Genomic DNA, 22,500 nt, shown 5'->3' with positions numbered 1-22,500 from the left:
CTAAATGATTTCTTCTAGTTTAGACTCCTTCTTATCACTGTCTTCTGGAGGCAGCTCGTGTCTGGTTACTAGATAGCTAATTAACTACATAGGTAATTAACTCATCTGGTTTCATATGGACCTTTCTTACCGGAGCAGGACCAGTGTGTAAGACAGACAGCGTTTTTCAAGCTTTTAAAAAACAGCTGATACCCGTTTAGAAAGCTTTCAACAATCCAATTAGAAGTGTTTATATACATTTATTCATCATCAATTCCCCGCAGGGGCACAGATGATTCATTTAAATTACAATGGCTGATAGCTACACCCAAGAGAAACACTGGCCCTTTCACTTAGGCATTCTAAAACAGCCATCCAGCATCCCTGTGTAGACAAATGAATCATTTCCTCAACCAAATCAAATGTGGCCATGAATGGAGTTACATACACTGGCTGCATATAAACAATTTCCCCCTGTCACCTTGGCAATCTGTGCTCCATCAACATGATCAATGTTGTATGTAGACATGTGAAAATGTGATTCTAATGTAATATAACGTTTTCTAAACGTAAATGGGAACTCGGCTGCGTGGGTAAGTTAGCATGTGTTCAGACCAGATGCTATATAAAGGCAGGAGACATGACTAAAAAGTGGTTGGTAGACAAGTCACAAAGGGCTTTGATTTCACCGTGGCCCCCTTGCTCTCCCTTCTCTGGCACTCCCCTCTGCTTTGGAAGCTAAAGGTCCCTTTTTCCTCCAACTGGAGCGAGGGAGGGAGGCAGCAGAGGGAGGGAGGCAGCAGAGGGAGGGAGGCAGCAGCCGTCTGGGGGAATGTTTGATTGGACGCCTCTGTTTGAGGGAACAAAAACGTTTAACCTTTGTAGTGGAAATAATAAGGGAGGGTTTGTTCTAGAAACTCAAAGAGCCCAGCTTTCGTTTCCAGGTCCTAGATGGCATACTGTTGGTTGTCAACCTCCATCCCCAACATCCACCTAGCTAACAAGGCTGGCCCTGGCAGTGATTAAGCCCTGGTGTCCCGGCTCAGCTCAGCCCGACTGGAGGCAGGGCAGACTGAGAATCACTGCGATTGGCAAACAACAGGTATTTAAACGTACTGACTGAGTGAGGCAGCGAACGTAGCGGCATGTGTGTGTAGACTTGCTTCGCCTGACCTAGAAAAAAAGCCTGGATAGGTTTAGGACCCGGAGCAGGAAGTTCTCAAAAGAATTGGAAGTGAAGCTAGACTCATAAATTATAGTGCACAGTCAGTCAAGGTTTTTGAATGTGATGGTTGAGAATATATATATATTTTTTAAAGACTGCATTACTTTCAAGCTAGCTGGAGGTTCTGTGTTGCCTTTTGAATTCCCAAGGAAAATAATATGTATGCAGGAATTCCATCAGGCAGAATGGATGACATTTATAACACAACTTAATTATAGACCTAAAAACCATCTCTCTGTTATTCCTGACAATTCCTCGCTCCATTCAACTCTGGCAGCAAGTGTTTCACTTTGAGAGTACTTTGAGCAGGGCTGCCATACAGAGATGGATGTCAAACATCTTGGCCTTTTTATTGGGTTGAAAAGACGCTGAAAGCCTCCGAGTGGCATACATTTACATCAACAGGGGACAAAGGCTCCATAATGGAATAGAGAGCACTGTCAATTTCAAGATCTGTTTCATTTGACTGATGGGACCATGTCTAGTGGTACTGATTTGCTGCCACCGTCTCCTTAACGATGTCATGGGATTGTTGCACAACTGGCTCTGGTCGGAGCAGTCAGTCAAACCCTTCTCTCAGTCACCTGGAGGCCAAACAACTGGGACAGTCTGTAAGTAACAGACAACACCTATGGTACACAACTACAGATCTTAACACAACAATGAGAGAGATATGAAGCAAGATAAAGAAAAGAGCAGAAAAGAGCTGGTGATGTGAAACTGGTGATGAGAAGGGTATAGAGAAGGGTATAGAGAGTAGTATCGAGAGAAGAGAGGAGCGCTACAGTGGCTGGCAAATGAGTGAAAGAGAGAACGAGTGAACGAGGGAGCTCCCTGGTTCCCGTCTGACCCAGCAGGAGCACACAGCACTGGGCTTATTTCATTTTGTGGGCTGTCAATCAGAGCCAGGCAGGCAGCGGGAGCGGCCCGGGGAGAGGGAGCAGGGAGCAGGCCTTTGGGGAACGCAGAACAATAGAGCCCGGATCAACAGAGAGCGGAGCAGATGTACACACCGATAGTCACATGGCTCAATATAGGCAGCCTTTCTCTTGAATGTACTTGGAAGCTGCACATTATCAAACCTCCCACTTTCTCACACATCTATTTCACACATTCAGCTATTTAATATAGGAGGCGAGAGAGAGAGAGAGAGAGAGAGAGAGAGAGAGAGAGAGAGAGAGAGAGAGAGAGAGAGAGAGAGAGAGAGAGAGAGGGGTACGTAGGTAGGTAGGTAGGTAGGTAGGTAGGTAGGTAGGAGAGAGAGTGCACCCCAAAGCTCGTTGCTTATCAGAGGAAATAACATGACTTGTGGTCTATGAGACAGACCCATCAAACGATAGGAGGAAGACACACTGCTGGGTATGAACAAACCTTGAATCAAACATCCATAGCCATCTTTCACTTTGTTATGATTCAATGGACTTCATAGCAGCTGTGCCGTTGTTGTGTTTTGGTGAATACTGCTCGACTGTTTTTGTTGTGAGTGGCAGGGGTAAAAGCCAGGGAAAGACTGATTTATTTACAGTAGGACATTATCGTCGACAAACGTCTCTAGGGAGGGATGACAGGGATGTGGGAAACAAACATAATTACACCCCACCGCCTTTCTGATAACAGGAAGAGGAGGAGGAAGGGAGTTGGAGGGAAGAGGAGGAGGTGTTTGCAATGTGTTTGTTGAGTACGAGTCTAGGGAAAGTGAATGGTGTGAGGAATGGGGACTACAAAGGGAAAGCTGGAGAAGGAGGGAGTGAAGAGAGAGAGGTGTGGAGAGAAAAGATAGATAGGTGAGAGGAAGGAGGTGTGATGCTGTATGTGTAGGGGAGGTATAAGGAGAAGGTGAGAGAAAGAAGTGGAATGGACAGGATATACAGAATGGTAAGAGGAAGGTAAGGCCAGGGGAGAAGAGGAGGGTGAGCTAGTGAGTGGATGAGAGTGGGAAGGGGAGAGGTGAAGTGAGGGAATATACAAGGTGAGGGAGAGGGAGGAGGAGAAGGAGAGAGAGTAGAGAGAGATAGAAAGGGGGAATAGAGGGAGCGAGTGTGTGTGAGAGAGAGAAAGAGAGGGGGAGAAAGAGGGGAGTAGAGAGCAAGAGACAGCGAGAAGGAGACAGGTAAGAAGAGAGAGAGGGAGTAGAGAGGCAAAGAGGAAGTGAGGTGTGTGGGCAGACGCTGACCCTTACTGGCCCCATCAGGCCCTCTCAGGACGGTGCACTCCTCGATCTGGCCGAAGGTCTCAAAGAGCCGCCGGACGTCCTCCTCGCTCTGCTGCTTCCCAAGCATCCCCACAAACAGCTTCCTGTCTTCTGGAGGGAAACCGGGGGAGAGGAGGAGAGGAGGGAAAGAAAGAAGGAGAGAGAACACAAACAAATGCTACAGCTGATGGCACCCTTCTGCTGAGTCTGTGAGGATCACCTCAGTAGGAAACTCAAAACACTCCCCGTCGTCATCAGGCACACTGGTGTGTTCTGTTGTTGTTGTTGTTGTTGTGTGGTTTCCCTGGGAGGAAGACATGTTCCTGTCTCCACTGAGCTGTTCTAGTAGATAGAGCTGCCTGCAGTGTATGGGTGATGTTTGATACAGATGTTGTTTGGAGTGCTGTTACTGTCAAGCAGCAGTAATACATGAAGATAAGAGCTCCAGTATAGCATAGTAGTGTATATAGTATACAGTGTATAGTGTATAGTGTTGCCTGTACAGCTGTTGTACAGCTGTATCCTGTGTTGACCTATACCCTCCCCTCCCTAGCCCGCTTTGACACGGCTAGTCCTGCTGGCCAGACGGGGGCGCTGTGACTACGATGTATGGCTTCTATACCTCCAGATCTGGCCAGTCAGAAGGGAGGATTTTTCTAATTAATCTCCCCTGGCATTAGACAGAACATTCATCTTCTTTACCTTCTTCTACATTATGCATTTCCTATTCGACTGTGTTGTGGAATGGAATGGCTACTAGCAAGAACCCATCCCCAGAACTGATGGAACGTGGCAGGGAGAGGAAGACGAGTTTATTGGAAATGACACTGTTGATCTTCAGCGTGAGTCATTTGACCGCGTTGGGGAGGGAGCGGTGGGGGGAAGACGAGGGGCGAGAGCATCACCCGGCCCTGGACAGATGTGACATCTCCTGTAGCTGCCAGGTACCATTAGACACAGTTGGTCTAAAAGTAAAGCTAGGGGAACCTCAGATCCTGTTACATTCCTGTAAAGTTCAAATGAGACACGTGCCTGGCTGCTTCCCGCTTCAACACACAAATGAGCACATGGATAATCAGCATGCCCTGCCGGCCTGCCCGACGGCGTGCCGCTCTTACTATGGCTGGCGGTGTCAGAGCTTCATCTTAAAGTGGAAGCCCTGTTGCTAGTCACGATCACACTCATCTGATCACGCCTCACACGGACCCAGCCTCCCACTGACCCAGCCATACAGGGAGTGTATTAGGTAGTGTGTACTAGGTAGTTGTTGCGGAATTGTTAGATTACTTGTTAGATATTACTGCACTGTCGGAACTAGGAGCACAAGCATTTCGCTACACTCACAATAACATCTGCAAACCATGTGTATGTGACCAATAATTTGATTGATACACTGACCCAGCCTCACACAGACCCCGCCTCGCATGGACCCAGACTCAAACTTCAAACATCATGGCCCCAGCCTCTCACTCCTACATGACCATCTGCTGTAATAACTGGCCTCATACATTCTCCTGCACCTACACATTAATCTACAGCAGTCACGCCTCACACGTCACCGTCACACACCCAGCAGCCATCTCTCTACTCATTAAAGCTCCTCTATAGGTCCTTGGCCTGATAGGCCAGAGGAGAACAGGGTACACAGTGTGTGGTCATGGGGACTGGCTGGATGGGGACTAGATGATATACACAGATGATACAGTCTTATACTCAGCTGGCCCCTCCCTGGGTTTTGTGTTACAACAAAGCCTTCTTAGTGTCCAACAAGCTTTCTCTGCCCTTAACCTTATTCTGAACACCTCCAAAACAAAGGTCATGTGGTTTGGTAAGAAGAATGTTCCTCCCCCCACAGGTGTGATTACTACCTCTGAGGGTTTAGAGCTTGAGGTAATCACCTCATACAAGTACTTGGGAGTATGGATTGATGGTGCACTGTCCTTCTCTCAACACATATCAAAGCTGCAGGCTAAAGTTAAATCTAGACTTGGTTTCCTCTATCGTAATTGCTCCTCTTTCACCCCAGCTGCCAAACTAACCCTGATTCAGATGACCATCCTACCCATGCTAGATTACGGAGACTTCATTTATAGATCGGCAGGTAATGGTGCTCTCGAGCGGCTAGATGTTCTTTACCATTTGGTCATCAGATGTGCCACCAATGCTCCTTATAGGACACATCACTGCACTCTATACTCCTCTGTAATCTGGTCATCTCTGTATACCCGTCGCAAGACCCACTGGTTGATGCTTATTTATAAAACCCTCTTAGGCCTCACTCCCCCCTGTCTGAAATATCTACTGCAGCCCTCATCCTCCACATACAACACTCGTTCTGCCAGTCACATTCTGTTAAAGGTCCCCAAAGCACACACACCCCTGGGTTGCTCGTCTTTTCAGTTTGCTGCAGCTAGCGACTGGAACGAGCTGCAACAAACACTCAAACTGGACCGTTTTGTCTCCATCTCTTCATTCAAAGACTCAATCATGGACACACTTACTGACAGTTGTGGCTGCTTTGCGTAATGTATTGTTGTCTCTACCTTTGTGCTGTTGTCTGTGCCCTTTAATGTTTGTACTCTGTTTTGTGGTGCTACCATGTTGTGCTGCTGCCTTGTTGTGTTGTTACCATGTTGTTGTCATGTTGTGTTGCTACCATGCTGTGTTGTCATGTGGTGCTGCCATGCTATGTTGTTGTCTTAGGTCTCTCTTTATGTAGTGTTGTGTTGTCTCTCTTGTAGTCATGTGTGTTTTGTCCTATATTTAATTGAATTTATTTTATTTTTAATCCGAGCCTAGATGTCCCCGCAGGAGGCCTTTTGCCTTTTGGTAGGCTGTCATTGTAAATAAGAATTTGTTCTTAACTGATTTGCCTAGTTAAATAAAGTTTTTTTTTTTTAAGAAAAAAAAAGAAGAGCTGACCAAAAAATAAACCAGGAGAGGACAGGATATGGGTCTCAGCTGGGATGCATTCACAGCTTTCAGCTCACAGAGCAGTTCAGGACAGGTGTTTGTCTGGAATGAGTCAGAGCTTCAGAGATGAGACAAAAGGTGAGACTTGAGTGGCTCCCAGAACACACCTGACTCCATTTGGATTGTTTCTCTCTCTCTCTCTCTCTCTCTCTCTCGGTCATCAGACGTTTCATTGGGGTGTCACTATCACAGGCCTTAATGGTAGAAGTGCACTTTTACAGGCCTCCTGTGGCATCTTAATGTTTTGGGACAAAGACTAATTTCCAACCGGGGCCTGAGGAGGTCTAATGATAGCTTTACAAGGCTAATTAACTAGTCATGAGTGAGGTAATAAACTTTTCAAACATGCAGACTGAAGAAATAAATGACACCCGGCAAAAGCGTTACAGGAGAGTGAGAGCTCTTCTGAGCCCTCCTCTGGGAGGGAGGAACGGCCGGAGTGAGAAGATTGAATTTGGAGCCGATATCTTTTCATTGCCTGACCTAAGCACTCTTCTCCTCTCGCCGAGCCGGCCGGCCGGCCGGCCCACCGCACCGCACACCCTGGCCAGAGTATGAATCGCTATTAATTAGTCAATTTTGCACCTGTCTCCAAAGCAGCGCGTTATTGGATCTGCAAGGTTCCTCTACTCTTATGGCCACTTGGAGGCTTTTAAAGTGCATTTATGATTATGAATAAATAACCAGCGATGCTCACTACTCTGCATAACGAGATGTCTAGCCTCCAGAACAGACTGAGAGAGTTCTTCATAAAAGTGTGTGTGGAGGGGGAAAATCAATGAGTATACAGTTAAAGTACAATCCTGCATTATAATCCAGACTAAAGTGAATGCTTCACTATGCAGAACACTTAGGATTTAACTGACATGGATACTTGACCCGACTGTCTGTCTGACCCCTCTCCTCCATACTTATCTATCACAGAGAGATCCTAGCCCCTCTTACCCCTGTCTATAAATGAGCCCTGATAGAACAGGAGCTCTGCTATAACAGGTGATCTGTACTGTGAATGAGGCTCCACTCAGTAGCCACCCATGTAATCGACATGGTCCTTCCTCCCCACTGCGTAACATTAAACATGAGTGTCTGCATAAGAAACAGAGAAAGAGAGAGGGAGAGAGATGGATAGCTAGGTTTGTGTGCTACAGTGTCCAACTGACACGCACACACACACACACACACACACACACACACACATACTATCCTCCACTCGTCTCTCTCTCCGCAGCTGTTCATTGCTTGACTGAAGGTAGGTGTAATTGTGTGGGATATAGGGCTGTGTCAGTCTGAGATGGCATGTCCAGTCTGAGATGGCATGTGGACGGCCCCATTTTAGGAATGCAAATAGAAGAAAAGATCAAAGTTATCAAAACACAACTGACATCTGACAATCGCTTGTCTCAGGAAGCCTTTTCATTTCAGCGCCCGGTATATTAAAAATTAATGGATTTTGCACAGATGCCATATGCTGTCAAGATTGATGCTTCTCTCTCTGGATTAAAGTGCTACTTTTGTTGTAGGGTGCAGTGTGTCTGGCTTGGTATTCTCTCTCTCTCTGCACGCACGTACTCTCTCTCTCTCTCTCTCTCTCTCTCTCTCTCTCTCTCTCTCTCTCTCTCTCTCTCTCTCTCTCTCTCTCTCTCTCTCTCTCTCTCTCTCTCACACACACAGGGTGGGGAATGAGCTGTTGAGAAACCTACTTAGCTAAAGTTTTTCCTTCTGGTTGCAAATAAATGCCGCCCTAGAAACAATTAGTCTCATGCTAGACTAAAGTGTTAGTGGTTGACATGTTTTTTGAATGCCTCATTGCCATATCACGTAAAGCGTGCTGCTCACCCTGACCGTGTGTGTGTGCTGTGCTCTGAAAGCATGGACAGCTGCACCAAACGATAAAAGCTTCCTGCTAGGCCTCTGGGTTCATTTCAAGCACACAGTAATGTTTCAGGCAAGACATCAGATGGGTTATGGTGCTGATGGCTCATTTTTGGACCTGACGCTGCATGGCACACGGCTGCTGCCTGCAAGGCTCTGCCATGGTGGGATCAGACCCCACTCTATAGCCTAACCCCAGCCCTATTCCTCAGCTACATTCCTCAGCCCCATAACCCAGCCCTATATATACAGTCCCCAGTACTGTAGCCCTGCTGGTCTACTGCAACCCCAGCTCCAGCTCCAGCTTCATCTTCAGCTTGCGGTCCAGCCCTATACCCCAGTTCTATATAAAGCCCCAAGCTTCAGCCCCAACCCCAGCTCTAGTCCCAGGTCTAGCTCCCTCCCCAGCTCCAGCCCTGCTCCTCAGCCCTATACCCCAGCTCTATATAAAGTCCCCAACCCCAGCTCCAGCCATGCTCCTCAGCCCTATACCCCAGCTCTATATAAAGTCCCCAGCCCCAGCTCCAGCCATGCTCCTCAGCCTTATACCCCAGCTCTATATAAAGTCCCCAGCCCCAGCTCCAGCCCTGCTCCTCAGCCCTATACCCCAGCTCTATATAAAGTCCTCAGCTCCAGCCCTGCTCCTCAGCCCTATACCCCAGCTCTATATAAAGTCCCCAGCTCCAGCCCTGCTCCTCAGCCCTATACCCCAGCTCTATATAAAGTCCCCAGCTCCAGCCCTGCTCCTCAGCCCTATACCCCAGCTCTATATAAAGTCCCCAGCTCCAGCCCTGCTCCTCGACCCTATACCCCAACTCTATATAAAGTCCCCAGCCACAGCTCCAGCCCTGCTCCTTAGCCCTATACCCCAGCTCTATATAAAGTCCCCAGCTCCAGCCCTGCTCCTCAGCCCTATACCCCAGCTCTATATAAAGTCCCCAGCTCCACACCCAGCTCCAGCCCTGCTCCTCAGCCCTATACCCCAGCTCTATATAAAGTCCCCAGCCCCAGCTCCAGCCCTGCTCCTCAGCCCTATACCCCAGCTCTATATAAAGTCCCCAGCTCCAGCCCTGCTCCTCAGCCCTATACCCCAGCTCTATATAAAGTCCCCAGCCCCAGCTCCAGCCATGCTCCTCAGCCTTATACCCCAGCTCTATATAAAGTCCCCAGCCCCAGCTCCAGCCCTGCTCCTCAGCCCTATACCCCAGCTCTATATAAAGTCCTCAGCTCCAGCCCTGCTCCTCAGCCCTATACCCCAGCTCTATATAAAGTCCCCAGCTCCAGCCCTGCTCCTCAGCCCTATACCCCAGCTCTATATAAAGTCCCCAGCTCCAGCCCTGCTCCTCAGCCCTATACCCCAGCTCTATATAAAGTCCCCAGCTCCAGCCCTGCTCCTCGACCCTATACCCCAACTCTATATAAAGTCCCCAGCCACAGCTCCAGCCCTGCTCCTTAGCCCTATACCCCAGCTCTATATAAAGTCCCCAGCTCCAGCCCTGCTCCTCAGCCCTATACCCCAGCTCTATATAAAGTCCCCAGCTCCACACCCAGCTCCAGCCCTGCTCCTCAGCCCTATACCCCAGCTCTATATAAAGTCCCCAGCCCCAGCTCCAGCCCTGCTCCTCAGCCCTATACCCCAGCTCTATATAAAGTCCCCAGCTCCAGCCCTGCTCCTCAGCCCTATACCCCAGCTCTATATAAAGTCCCCAGCCCCAGCTCCAGCCCTGCTCCTCAGCCCTATACCCCAGCTCTATATAAAGTCCCCAGCCCCAGCTCCAGCCCTGCTCCTCAGCCCTATACCTCAGCTCTATATAAAGTCCCCAGCCCCAGCTCCAGCCCTGCTCCTCAGCCCCATACCCCAGCTCTATATAAAGTCCACAGCTCCCCACCCAGCTCCATCTCCAGCTCCCTCCCCAGATTCAGCCTGGCCTGCTGTAATGCTGATGAAGATACATCTGACTGGCCCATAGTCTCTTAACTGATAGGCCTAATCTGATAAATGCTAGAAGATTATTCAACATAGTGAGGCAGTAAATAAAATCATCAGAAGGGAAGGAATATTCAAATTGTCACCGTATCAGGCATTTTTTACATTTCATTTCTTAAACCTTTATTTAACTAGGCAAGTCAGTTAAGAACAAATTCTTATTTACATTTACATTGACAGCCTCCCCGGGAAGAGTGGGTTAACTTCCTCGTTCAGGGGCAGAACAATAGATTTTTACCTTGTCAGTTCAGGGATCCGATCCAGCAACCTTACAGTTACTGGCCCAATGCACTAACCACTAGGCTACCTCCCGCAGGAGGAGTGACGACAGGATCCAGGCCCCCTGATTGTAAATGCATAAGTCGTATTGCAAGGAATTTCACTTTCATTTACTCAGAAGCACAAGGAGTGCCTTTCGTTGCGACTTTCAAAAACGATCACAGAACAACGGAAGAAATGTGGTGAAATTGCCTGTTCCAATTTCTTTCCAAATATTTAAACTCCATTTATTTTTTCTTATACAATTTGGGTGTATGGTTTCTCATGGCATGGCCCTATCATACAGGTGCTGTAACAAAGCAATTTAATTTAATGCCCAGCCAACCTTGAGCTACTACACTGTGTTCCCTGCACCTCTGACAAACTGGGTGTGTGCCGCCCTGCCGGGCTCTTTCTGACTTTTCAAAGTTTTGCATGTTTTGTGTCCAGAGGCGGAGAGAAATCTTTTGGCTTCATTTGCATGTAAAGTGGAGCACGGTCCTCAGTGGGTGTTGAGGTGCCTCCAGACAGCCCCTCCCCAGCGGCCTGGCAGCCTGCTGCAACAGCCACACATCAGCCCTCACTCTTCCCTATCTGCTGGTTGGGGCATGACAGCACACTGCACAAGAGCTTGAGGTCCTGTCAATCTCTCACCTCCCAGACTGGGGTCATCCTTCAGAGACGCATGCTGAGAAGAGGAAGCGCCCAGGCAAGGACGAACACAGAGCAAAAAAAAAGGATAGCTCCTCAGGATGCCGTAGAGCCAAGTATAACCCAGACAGAAACTACGAACCTTGATACACACTCTAGTCAAACTGCATCCATGTAAAGATACACAGAGACTCGAATGCTACATTATCGGGTAGAAAAATACAGAATGGAGGAACTATAATGTTACATTATCAGGAAGATGCATAGATAATGTTGGGACAAGGACAAGGGACAAGGACAATAATTAGTTTTCCTATCCACAATGGGCCAATAGATCTGCAGGATTGTGCACCGTCTGGTCCCACAATGGTGGGACTCTGATGTTGCATTATCAGGTAGACACATACAGAATGGTGGGATTCAAATTCTACATGATCAGGTAGACAGATACAGAATGGTAGGACTCTAATTCTACATTGTCAGGAAGAAAGTATTCAGAATGGTGGGACTCTAATGCTAAATTTTCCCACCATTTTGTATGTGTCTGCCTGATAATGTAGCATTAGAGTCCCACCATTAGGTCTGTGTCTGCCTGATAATGTAGCATTAGAGTCCCACCATTGTGGGACCAGACGGTGCATAATCCTGCAGATCTATTGGCCCATTGTGGATAGGAAAACTAATTATCTGGGCCATCTATTAGAATGAGACTTTTAGCTGTCTTTTAACCATCCGTCAGTCTGGTGTGTTTCTTCTATTACAAAAGATGAACATACAGTGGCTTGCGAAAGTATTCACCCCCGTTGGCATTTTTCCTATTTTGTTGCCTTACAACCTGGAATTAAAATAGATTTTTTTGGAGGGTTTATATCATTTGATTTACACAACATGCCTACCACTTTGAGGATGCAAAATATTTATTATTTTGAAAAAAAACAAGAAATAAGACAAAAAAACAGAAAACTTGAGCGTGCATAACCATTCACCCCCCAAAGTCAATACTTTGTAGAGCCACTGGAATATTTGCCCATTCTTCAAGGAAAAACTGCTCCAGCTCCTTCAAGTTTGATGGGTTCCTCCTGGTGTACAGCAATCTTTAAGTCATACCACAGATTCTCAATTGGATTGAGGTCTGGGCTTTGACTAAGCCATTCCAAGACATTTACATTTTCCCCCTTAAACCACTCAAGTGTTGCTTTAGCAGTATGCTTAGGGTCATTGTCCTGCTGGAAGGTGAACCTCTGTCCCAGTCTAAAATCTCTGGAAGACTGAAACAGGTTTCCCTCAAGAATTTCCCTGTATTTACCACCATCCATCATTCCTTCGATTCTGACCAGTTTCCCAGTCCCTGCTGATGAAAAACATCCCCACAGAATGATGCTGCCACCACCATGCTTCACTGTGGGGATGGTGTTCTCAGGGTGATGAGAGGTGTTGGGTTTGCACCAGACATAGCATCTGACCAGAGTATCTTCTTCCATATGTTTGGAGAGTCTCCCACATGCCTTTTGGCGAACACCAAACATGTTATTTTTTTTTTCTTTAAGCAATGTTTTTTTTCTGTCCACTCTTCCGTAAAGCCCAGCTCTGTGAAGTGTATGGCTTAAAGTGGTCGTATGGACAGATACTCCAATCTTCACTGTGGAGCTTCGCAGCTCCTTCAGGGTTATCTTTGGTCTCTTTGTTGCCTCTCTGAATAATGCCCTCAATGCCTAGTCCATGAGTTTTGGTGGGCTGCCCTCTCTTGGCAGGTTTGTAGTGGTGTCATATTCTTTCACATTTTTTAGAATTTAATGGTGCTCTGTGGGATGTTCAAAGTTTCTGATATTTTTTATAACTCAACCCTGATCTGTACTTCTCCACAACTTTGTCGCTGACCTGTTCGGAGAGCTCCTTGGTCTTCATGGTGTCGCTTGCTTGGTGGTGCCCCTTGCTTAGTGGTGTTGCAGACTCTGGGGCCTTTCAGAACAGGTGTATATTTTCTGAGATCATGTGACAGATCATGTGACACTTAAATGAAGTCCACCCATGTGCAATCTAACTAATTATGTGACTTCTGAAGGTAATTGGTTGCACCAGATCTTATTTAGGGGCTTCATAGCAAAGGGGGTGAATACATATTCACACAACACTTTTCCATTTTTTATTTTTTAGAATTGTTTGAAACAAGTTATTTTTTCCATTTCACTTCACCAATTTGGACTATTTTGTGTATGTCCATTACATGAAATCCAAATAAAAATATATTTACATTACAATACAACAAAATAGGAAAAATGCCAAAGGGGGTGAATGCTTTTGCAAGGAACTGTACACTGTAGAGCAGTGTTTCCCAGCTCCAGTCCTCCAGTACCCCCAACAGACACATTTCTGTTGTAGCTTCAGACAACCGCACTTGATTTCACTTGTCAATTAAACATTAAGCCCTCAATGAGTCAAATCAGGTGAGTTTGTCCGGGACTACAACAAAAATGTGTCCTGTTCGGGGTACTGGAGGACTGGAGCTGGTAAACACTGCAGAGAGAGCATGGAGATTGGACTAAAAGGTCAATGCAGATGGAGGTGTGTGTGTGTGTTAGAGAAGCGTAATGAGTGAATAGGAGGGAGGCATTCTGTCTTCTCCTAGTTAATAAAGGGAGGGAGAAAGGGCACTTGATACTGATCCACCATCCTTGTCCTCATCAGCATGGCCTCTCTCCATTCTACTACGGTGGCCATGGCTGGATGGCTACAGGAGGAGTGGGACCTGCAGCCTGCAGATTGTGTTTAGATAATGGCCATCTCCAATCATAGATAACATGGCTTCATCTTTTCTTCAAACACAGCAGCAGACAAGGTCAGGGGGAAGAGATTCCTAGATGGAGAGGAGGAGATAAGGAAGGGGTGCTTCCCAAATGATTTAGTGCTGAGATTCGCTCAGCTAACCCATCACCCTCCGTTAGCTTCTCATCCTGCCGACCCCAGCTCTCCATCTCCCTCACTCCCTCCTTTTCTCTCTGGGCCTTGCTCTGGAGCTCTCTCTCTCTCTATCACTAGCTCTATCCCTCCCTTCTCTATCCACTTCCCCAGCCCCGTTTGGATTGAGGCAAATTGCTTGGGTTTAAAGTAGAGATATGAGACACTTTCTATTCAAGCACTGTCCACATAGCAGAAGAGCAGAGGCACCATGCTTCAATTGTCTCACCATATCTCCCAATTGAAATCATGACTTGATCAAGTTGAAAATAAAGGCTGGGTTGTAACACGAGATAAAGATGTTCTTGGAGGGAGAGGAGTGGAGAGGAGTGCTGGTTGACTCAGAGCAGCAACGTGACAATAGATTTAAAGTTTGAAAAGCCTCCTCGCATCCCATCCTCCTATTCTATTTGATAATGCAAAGGAGAAATAAATAACCCATGAGTCATTCTAATAGACGGCCCAGAGAATTCGTTTTCCTATCCACAATGGGCCAATAGATATGCAGGATTATGCGTCGTCTGGTCCCACAGTCAGTTCCTGTGCCAAACTTTTACTAGCGCTCCTGACACATCTCTATCCCTGGAGAGAGGACAGCTCTCTGGGGGAGGGGGAGGCAGGAAGGAGGGAGAGGGAGGCAGGGGGGTGTACGAACGTCTCTAAACCCACTAATGGGCCGTAATGCCTGCAGAAGCACGTAACCGAGACACCTTTGCGACTCCTCATGACAGATAATTGCTGATGTCTTGTATGTGATAAATGTCTCCATTCCATGGGGGCAGAAGTCTCGGCGCAAGTGCACGTCCCACTACTAACCAATCTGCAGCTATACCCTGGTGGGAATACTGTCTACCTGGTTGGGCTGGCCTCCCTCTGCTCTGACTGAGACACACATGCATGCACACGCATGTGAACACACACACACACGCACGTGAACACACACAGACACGCACACGCATGTGAACACACACACACACAGAGGGAGAGATGAATCCCTTTCCTACCCAGGGCTGTCTACTATGAAGTCGGGGCCTTCATAGTAAATCTAATTTCATTATCAGCTGAGGCTACGCTTTACCTGCCTGCCCTGTCTGATGACTTCCTGTTGCCATTAACGCTCGATATCTCTGTTGGGTCCTGGCCTGTCTGATGACTTCCTGTTGCCATTAACGCTCGATATCTCTGTTGGGTCCTGGCCTGTTGTCGTGCTCACATTTCATTCAGCACCACGCCGTGTCCTATATTCTGTCTGTCATCCCCAACACAATGTTCCTGTGACAGACTGACTAGCTAGAGAACAGAACTGAGCTGGCTGGCATAGAGCGCCCTCTGTATTTCATTCACTCGGTCTGTATTTTTCCTCTTTCTCCCCCTCTCCTCTCCGGCTAGAGAAAGAGTAGTAATTGATATCGGTGCCCATCCATCCTCCCTCCCTTAAACCAGAGATCCAATTTATCTCTGTGAATATGCCGATTGGCTCCCGCCCAGGTCTTGTCCGTCAGACTTTGCCTGTTTTTAGATGGTCGTTAATTAAAGTTCTAAATAGGAGAGCGAGTGTGTGTCAGGGAACTGGGAAATGGGACGGCTGATTCACACATCTTGACCACGTAAATCACCAAACTGGCTCAGTCTGGGTCTAATCTTACCCTGGCTGGCTGTGGTGTAACTCAGAAGGCTGGGATACATATAATGTATCTGACCCTCACAGTGTAGACGCACACTGGGTCAATTAGATGTAATTATGCCACATGTAAATCTGTAACTGGCTTAATCTGCATTAACCCCGATAATGTTACAAATGGCTTTGGAATGATCTAGTCAATCACACTGTCATTCTGGCTAGGGCCAAGCTGGCGGGTGGCTCTTCAGCTCTGTGTAAAAACCTTCATTTTGTTTTGTGATTTGGTGTCAAAGGCCTAAACCCAAAATCACGGATCATTTATAAACATGTCTGACTACTAACTACACTCTCTCCTCTGTCCATTTTATATGCTGTCAAAATAACAAATCTGAGTTGTACGACTGACCTGGCAGAACAAAGTGGATGGGTATGACTGACCTGGCAGAACAAAGTGGATGGGTATGACTGACCTGGCAGAACAAAGTGGATGGGTACGACTGACCTGGCAGAACAAAGTGGATGGGTATGACTGACCTGGCAGAACAAAGTGGATGGGTATGACTGACCTGGCAGAACAAAGTGGATGGGTATGACTGACCTGGCAGAACAAAGTGGATGGGTATGACTGACCTGGCAGAACAAAGTGGATGGGTATGACTGACCTGGCAGTACAAAGTGGATGGGTATGACTGACCTGGCAGAACAAAGTGGATGGGTATGACTGACCTGGCAGAACAAAGTGGATGGGTATGACTGACCTGGCAGAACAAAATGACTGTCCTGGCAGAACAAAGTGGATGGGTATGACTGACCTGGCAGAACAAAGTGGATGGGTATGACTGACCTGGCAGAACAAAGTGGATGGGTATGACTGACCTGGCAGAACAAAGTGGATGGGTATGACTGACCTGGCAGAACAAAGTGGTTGGGTGACTGACCTGGCAGAACAAAGTGGATGGGTACGACTGACCTGGCAGAACAAAGTGGATGGGTATGACTGACCTGGCAGAACAAAGTGGATGGGTATGACTGACCTGGCAGTACAAAGTGGATGGGTATGACTGACCTGGCAGAACAAAGTGGATGGGTATGACTGACCTGGCAGAACAAAGTGGATGGGTATGACTGACCTGGCAGAACAAAGTGGATGGGTATGACTGACCTGGCAGAACAAAGTGGATGGGTATGACTGACCTGGCAGAACAAAGTGGATGGGTATGACTGACCTGGCAGAACAAAGTGGATGGGTATGACTGACCTGGCAGAACAAAGTGGACATGACTGACCTGGCAGAACAAAGTGGATGGGTATGACTGACCTGGCAGAACAAAGTGGATGGGTATGACTGTCCTGGCAGTACAAAGTGGATGGGTATGACTGACCTGGCAGAACAAAATGGGTGACTGACCTGGCAGTACAAAGTGGATGGGTATGACTGACCTGGCAGAACAAAGTGGATGGGTATGACTGACCTGGCAGAACAAAGTGGATGACTGACCTGGCAGAACAAAGTGGATGGGTATGACTGACCTGGCAGAACAAAGTGGATGGGTATGACTGACCTGGCAGAACAAAGTGGATGGGTATGACTGACCTGGCAGTACAAAGTGGATGGGTATGACTGACCTGGCAGTACAACGTGGATGGGTATGACTGACCTGGCAGTACAAAGTGGATGGGTATGACTGACCTGGCAGTACAAAGTGTATGGGTATGACTGACCTGGCAGTACAAAGTGGATGGGTATGACTGACCTGGCAGTACAAAGTGGATGGGTATGACTGACCTGGCAGTACAAAGTGGATGGGTATGACTGTCCTGGTGTTGACTGGTAAAGCCTATTCAGGACCTCTGAAGTGTGGCTGTGTGGGGCTGAGGAGGGGGAAAGAGGAAGTATATGGAGGTGCATGGAAGGGGGGGTTAACTCCCAGTTGCTCTCATCTGTAACCAGGCTGAGCTGTCACTCTGAGGACAGTGAGGAGGAATAGGTCCCCACCCTTCCTCTCCTCCTCCGGCTCCTCACTCGACTTTGAACCTCTCAGAGTGACAGTGAACCTGACACAGCCCCTCTCTGTTGGTCCGGCCAGCACAGATGGGAAGTCAATAGAGGCGAGTGACCTATATTAACGGCTACTCTGCAAACTCCCAGTGTGTCCCGGTGCTTCTACACCTGCATTGCTTGCTGTTTGGGGTTTTAGGCTGGGTTTCTGTATAGCACTTTGAGATATCAGCTGATGTACGAAGGGCTATATAAATAAATTTGATTTGATTTGATTTGTCCCTACTGAGAGCAGAATATTAAGGTGTGCGGAGGAGTGGAGGGGTGGAGGGGTGGAGGAGTGGAGGAGGGGAGGGGTAGAGGAGTGGAGGAGGGGAGGGGTAGAGGAGTGGAGGGGTGGAGGGAGGGGTGAAGGGAGGGAGGGAAGGAGGGAGTAGGAGTGAAAAGAGGGAAGGGACAACCAGGAGAAGGTTAATTACCTCCTCGTCCTTCGCTGTCGGCTGGCTTCACCTGGATGGGCCGGTTCATCTGCAAAGAGAGGAGAAAACACCTGGGTTAGTGTGGCCACCTGGGGACATCCACTACAACCACTACCAGGAGGAAAGGGGACAGAGTGATGTTCATGGGCCTGTAGTTCTTGTCCTGACTCACTGGAGCATCAGATAAACAACACAAACAGTGCGTTGCTCTGTTCTGTTCTAGTAAAGAAGAAGAGGTGAATGTGTGAGTTTTGAGTTTGATGCCAGCATGCCTAATTAATCCAGGGCCTTGGCCTCCGGAGATGCCTGGTTCCCCCTCACAGTTCAGCAGAATTAGCACTTTTCAATGACAGAGTCACACTGGTTGTCAGATGGCATGAGGAGATTAATGCCATTACATCACCCACTATCACCCCACAGAGAGAGGTCTTCTCTGGCTGCCCTGAGCTTCCTGTCTCCTCCCTACTTCCCTCTGTCCCTTACAGCCATGCCCTGCCCAGCTCTATACACATCCTCTCTCCCTCTCTCCCTCTGTCCCTCCCTCTCCTCATTCCCTCTCTCTTTTCAACCCTTACCCTTCTATGACTTGCCCTGCCCTGCCCAGCTCTACACTTCCTACCTCCCCAACCACTACCACCTCCACCCCTCCCCTCAGGACCAGATCCAAGCATCGTGACCAGTATGCTGCTGCTCTGCTCTGGTCAGCCAAGCCCACCCCAGACACACTGGCTGTTGAAAGCCACACACAAAAACACTTCCAAGAAACACATAAAGTACTGTAAAAAGGTTAGAAGTTCAAATCAATAAACAACCTCTGAAGATACAGTCCAGAGAGGAAAAAGCTTAGCAGCGCCAAGCCCAACATTAGAAGGGCTTTTAAAACGCCTGCTGTGAATAAAAACTCCCATGGCTCTCTTTGCCCCCTGAACACAGTTCCATCTCTCTCAGGAGTATGACATGTATAAAAAAAAGAAGCTTCAAAGCCTTTGACTGTATAAAACAAGACAAATATCTTCCTATTCCCCTGGATGAATAGTGTGGGGGTAAAGGTCAGTGTTGAGAGGCTCTGTGCTTAGTGAGGGCAGCCTTCCATGAGTGGTGTATTGGCTGTGTCTCCTGGAGACTGCAGTAGACCCTGGGCACTGGGTCTGTCTCTTCTACATAGGGCATGAGGACAGGACCAGTGTGTTTGTCACTGAGCAGCGCAGTGCAGGGCTGCCCACTCTCATCAGTCAGGTTCACTATGGCTGAAAGGCTTAAGGCCGTGGTACACTAGACAGCAGTTGACATGAGCCCAGACGTCATGAGTCAAATATAACCAAGAGACTAAACGACGTGGAGGGATGTATGCATCTATCGTAAACTCCTAGTTCCACATGTACATACCTTTATTTATTACACCAGAATACACCGTGGTGCTGGACCAAAGGGTAACGCTGCACAGCCTACACCCACACAACCTTCACACAGACACGCTAATGTCAACACTTACAGGCCATGAGTTGGAGATAACACGGATCTATTGTTGTCTTATCCCAAGGCCGGCTGCAACACTATGACTATGAGAATACTAACTCATGAGAGCAACAGATGAGTTGTCGCTGGATCCCATGCATATCCCATATAAACCATTCAGTATAGTTCTGTTTGAGGGATACTGTACTGTGAGTGGTGGAACTGGGCATTGTCTGAATGGGAGCACAGATGACAAATTGTGGTTAGAGCCTGGAGGGTTTAAGATAAAGTGACTGGGGGCTGTGGCGGTCAGATGGGGGACTTGGGGAGTTCCAGATGTTGTGTCTAGAAGCCTTTCGTTTTCTCCGCTGGTTTGTTTGGAGTGAAGGAGGAGGGTGGTGGAGAACCGCAACACTCTTGGATGGATGGAGTAGTGGTGTTAGGGAGAGTTAGAGGATGGAGTAGTGGTGTTAGGGAGAGTTAGAGGATGGAGTGGTGGTGTTAGGGAGAGTTAGAGGATGGAGTGGTGGTGTTAGGGAGAGTTAGAGGATGGAGTGGTGGTGTTAGGGAGAGTTAGAGGATGGAGTAGTGGTGTTCGGGAGAGTTACAGGATTGTGTGGTGGTGTTACGGAGAGTTAGAGGATGGAGTGGTGGTGTTAGGGAGAGTTAGAGGATGGAGTGGGGTGTTAGGGAGAGTTAGAGGATGGAGTGGTGGTGTTAGGGAGAGTTAGAGGATGGAGTGGTGGTGTTAGGGAGAGTTAGAGGATAGAGTGGGGTGTTAGGGAGAGTTAGAGGATGGAGTGGTGGTGTTAGGGAGAGTTAGAGGATGGAGTAGTGGTGTTAGGGAGAGTTAGAGGATGGAGTGGGGGTGTTAGGGAGAGTTAGAGGATGGAGTGGTGGTGTTAGGGAGAGTTAGAGGATGGAGTGGTGGTGTTAGGGAGAGTTAGAGGATGGAGTAGTGGTGTAGGGAGAGTTAGAGGATGGAGTGGTGGTGTTAGGGAGAGTTAGAGGGAGTGGTGGTGTTAGGGAGAGTTAGAGGATGGAGTGGTGGTGTTAGGGAGAGTTAGATGATGGAGTGGGGGTGTTAGGGAGAGTTAGAGGATGGAGTGGTGGTGGGTAGGGAGAGTTAGGGAGAGTTAGAGGATGGAGTGGTGGGTTAGGGAGAGTTAGAGGATAGTGTGGTGGAGTTAGAGATGATGGAGTGGTGGTGTTAGGGAGAGTTAGAGGATGGAGTAGTGGTGTTAGGGAGAGTTAGAGGATGGAGTGGTGGTGTTAGGGAGAGTTAGATGATGGAGTGGTGGAGTTAGGGAGAGTTAGAGGATGGAGTGGTGGAGTTAGGGAAGTTAGAGGATGGAGTGGTGGAGTTAGGGAGAGTTAGAGGATGGAGTGGTGGAGTTAGGGAAGTTAGATGATGGAGTGGTGGTGTTAGGGAGAGTTAGAGGATGGAGTAGTGGTGTTCGGGAGAGTTACAGGATTGTGTGGTGGTGTTACGGAGAGTTAGAGGATGGAGTGGTGGAGTTAGGGAGAGTTAGAGGATGGAGTAGTGGTGTTAGGGAGAGTTAGAGGATGGAGTAGTGGTGTTAGGGAGAGTTAGAGGATGGAGTGGTGGTGTTAGGGAGAGTTAGAGGATGGAGTGGTGGTGTTAGGGAGAGTTAGAGGATGGAGTAGTGGTGTTAGGGAGAGTTAGAGGATGTAGTAGTGGTGTTAGGGAGAGTTAGAGGATGGAGTGGTGGTGTTAGGGAGAGTTAGAGGATAGTGTGGTGGAGTTAGGGAAGTTAGATGATGGAGTAGTGGTGTTAGGGAGAGTTAGAGGATAGAGTGGTGGAGTTAGGGAAGTTATATGATGGAGTGGTGGAGTTAGGGAGAGTTAGAGGATGGAGTGGTGGTGTTAGGGAGAGTTGGAGGATAGTGTGGTGGTGTTAGGGAGAGTTAAGGTGGGTTGAGGTCTTGGGGTCCCTGCCCGGTGATCAGCCAGTCTCCTGGCCCTAGACTGCAGCGATTGGTCATGAGGCTCCACAGCTCTGAAGACGGGAACCATTAGTAGCCTCTGAGCTGCTGCGGCAACAGCAGTCATTAGTGGGCCGGCTTCACAGAGGAGTACACTAGGGGTTGCTAGGCAACCAGGCAGAAGAGGGCAGCAAGCAGGCAGCCTGTTGGTCTACTCTGAACTGGGCTGATATCCAGTGAATTGGCATTCCTTTCTGTCTTTCTCCTCCATGACTCTTTCTCTAGGTTTGCCTGGAGAGGTTACAGATATTTTTTTTCATACCATGTCCCACTTGTATTAAACTTTCCAGAACGAGGCCATACCCTAACTTCAGACCAACCAACCCCAACCACATCTTAGCCAAAACAGTAGTCAATAGCTGTTCACAATTTCACAAGGAAAACACTAATTTGTCTTATTCTACAGTATGTCACATACAGTTGAACATACGGACTCCTACAGTATACTCTCTCTCTCTCTCACACACACACATACTTGCCCAACCATGCTGTTCACTCCTACAATCCTGTTTTTCTCTCTCTCTCTCTTCTCCCTCTCTCATCTCACACACACACACACACACACACACACACACACACACACACACACACACACACACACACACACACACACACACACACACACACACACACACACACACACACACACACACACACACACACACACACACACACACACACACGTCTCTGGGCTCAATAACAGTAGGTGGCTTAGGTGACATTTTAATCCCTTATTACTGAGTAGCAGGATTAGCGGGCAGATCAAGGCAGAGTTAATTATATGAATTCTGGGAGACGGAAGACGAAGCAGTAGCAGCCTGCTCTCCCCTTGGGCTTGGACACACACA

General features: G+C 48.0%; 1 protein-coding gene across 9 annotated transcripts in view; it reads right to left on the bottom strand.

Moving 5' to 3' along the window:
- LOC112263659 (CUGBP Elav-like family member 4) overlaps window positions 1–22,500 on the bottom strand; it is a 182,119-nt gene that overhangs the window by 50,877 nt on the left and 108,742 nt on the right. For 7 of the 9 annotated variants that reach the window (XM_042330903.1, XM_042330905.1, XM_042330908.1 and 4 more), the window contains exons 3-4: window positions 18,191–18,239; window positions 3,378–3,506 (exon numbers count right to left, since the gene is read on the bottom strand). In XM_042330903.1, the coding sequence (XP_042186837.1) occupies window positions 3,378–3,506; window positions 18,191–18,239 (178 nt within the window). The remainder of the gene's footprint in view (window positions 1–3,377; window positions 3,507–18,190; window positions 18,240–22,500) is intronic. The other 2 variants (XM_042330904.1, XM_042330911.1) reach the window with 1 other exon arrangement.

This window comes from Oncorhynchus tshawytscha, linkage group LG12 (assembly GCF_018296145.1).
Source record: "Oncorhynchus tshawytscha isolate Ot180627B linkage group LG12, Otsh_v2.0, whole genome shotgun sequence".
NCBI lineage: Eukaryota > Metazoa > Chordata > Actinopteri > Salmoniformes > Salmonidae > Oncorhynchus > Oncorhynchus tshawytscha.
This window is presented reverse-complemented; position numbering and strand designations above follow the sequence as displayed.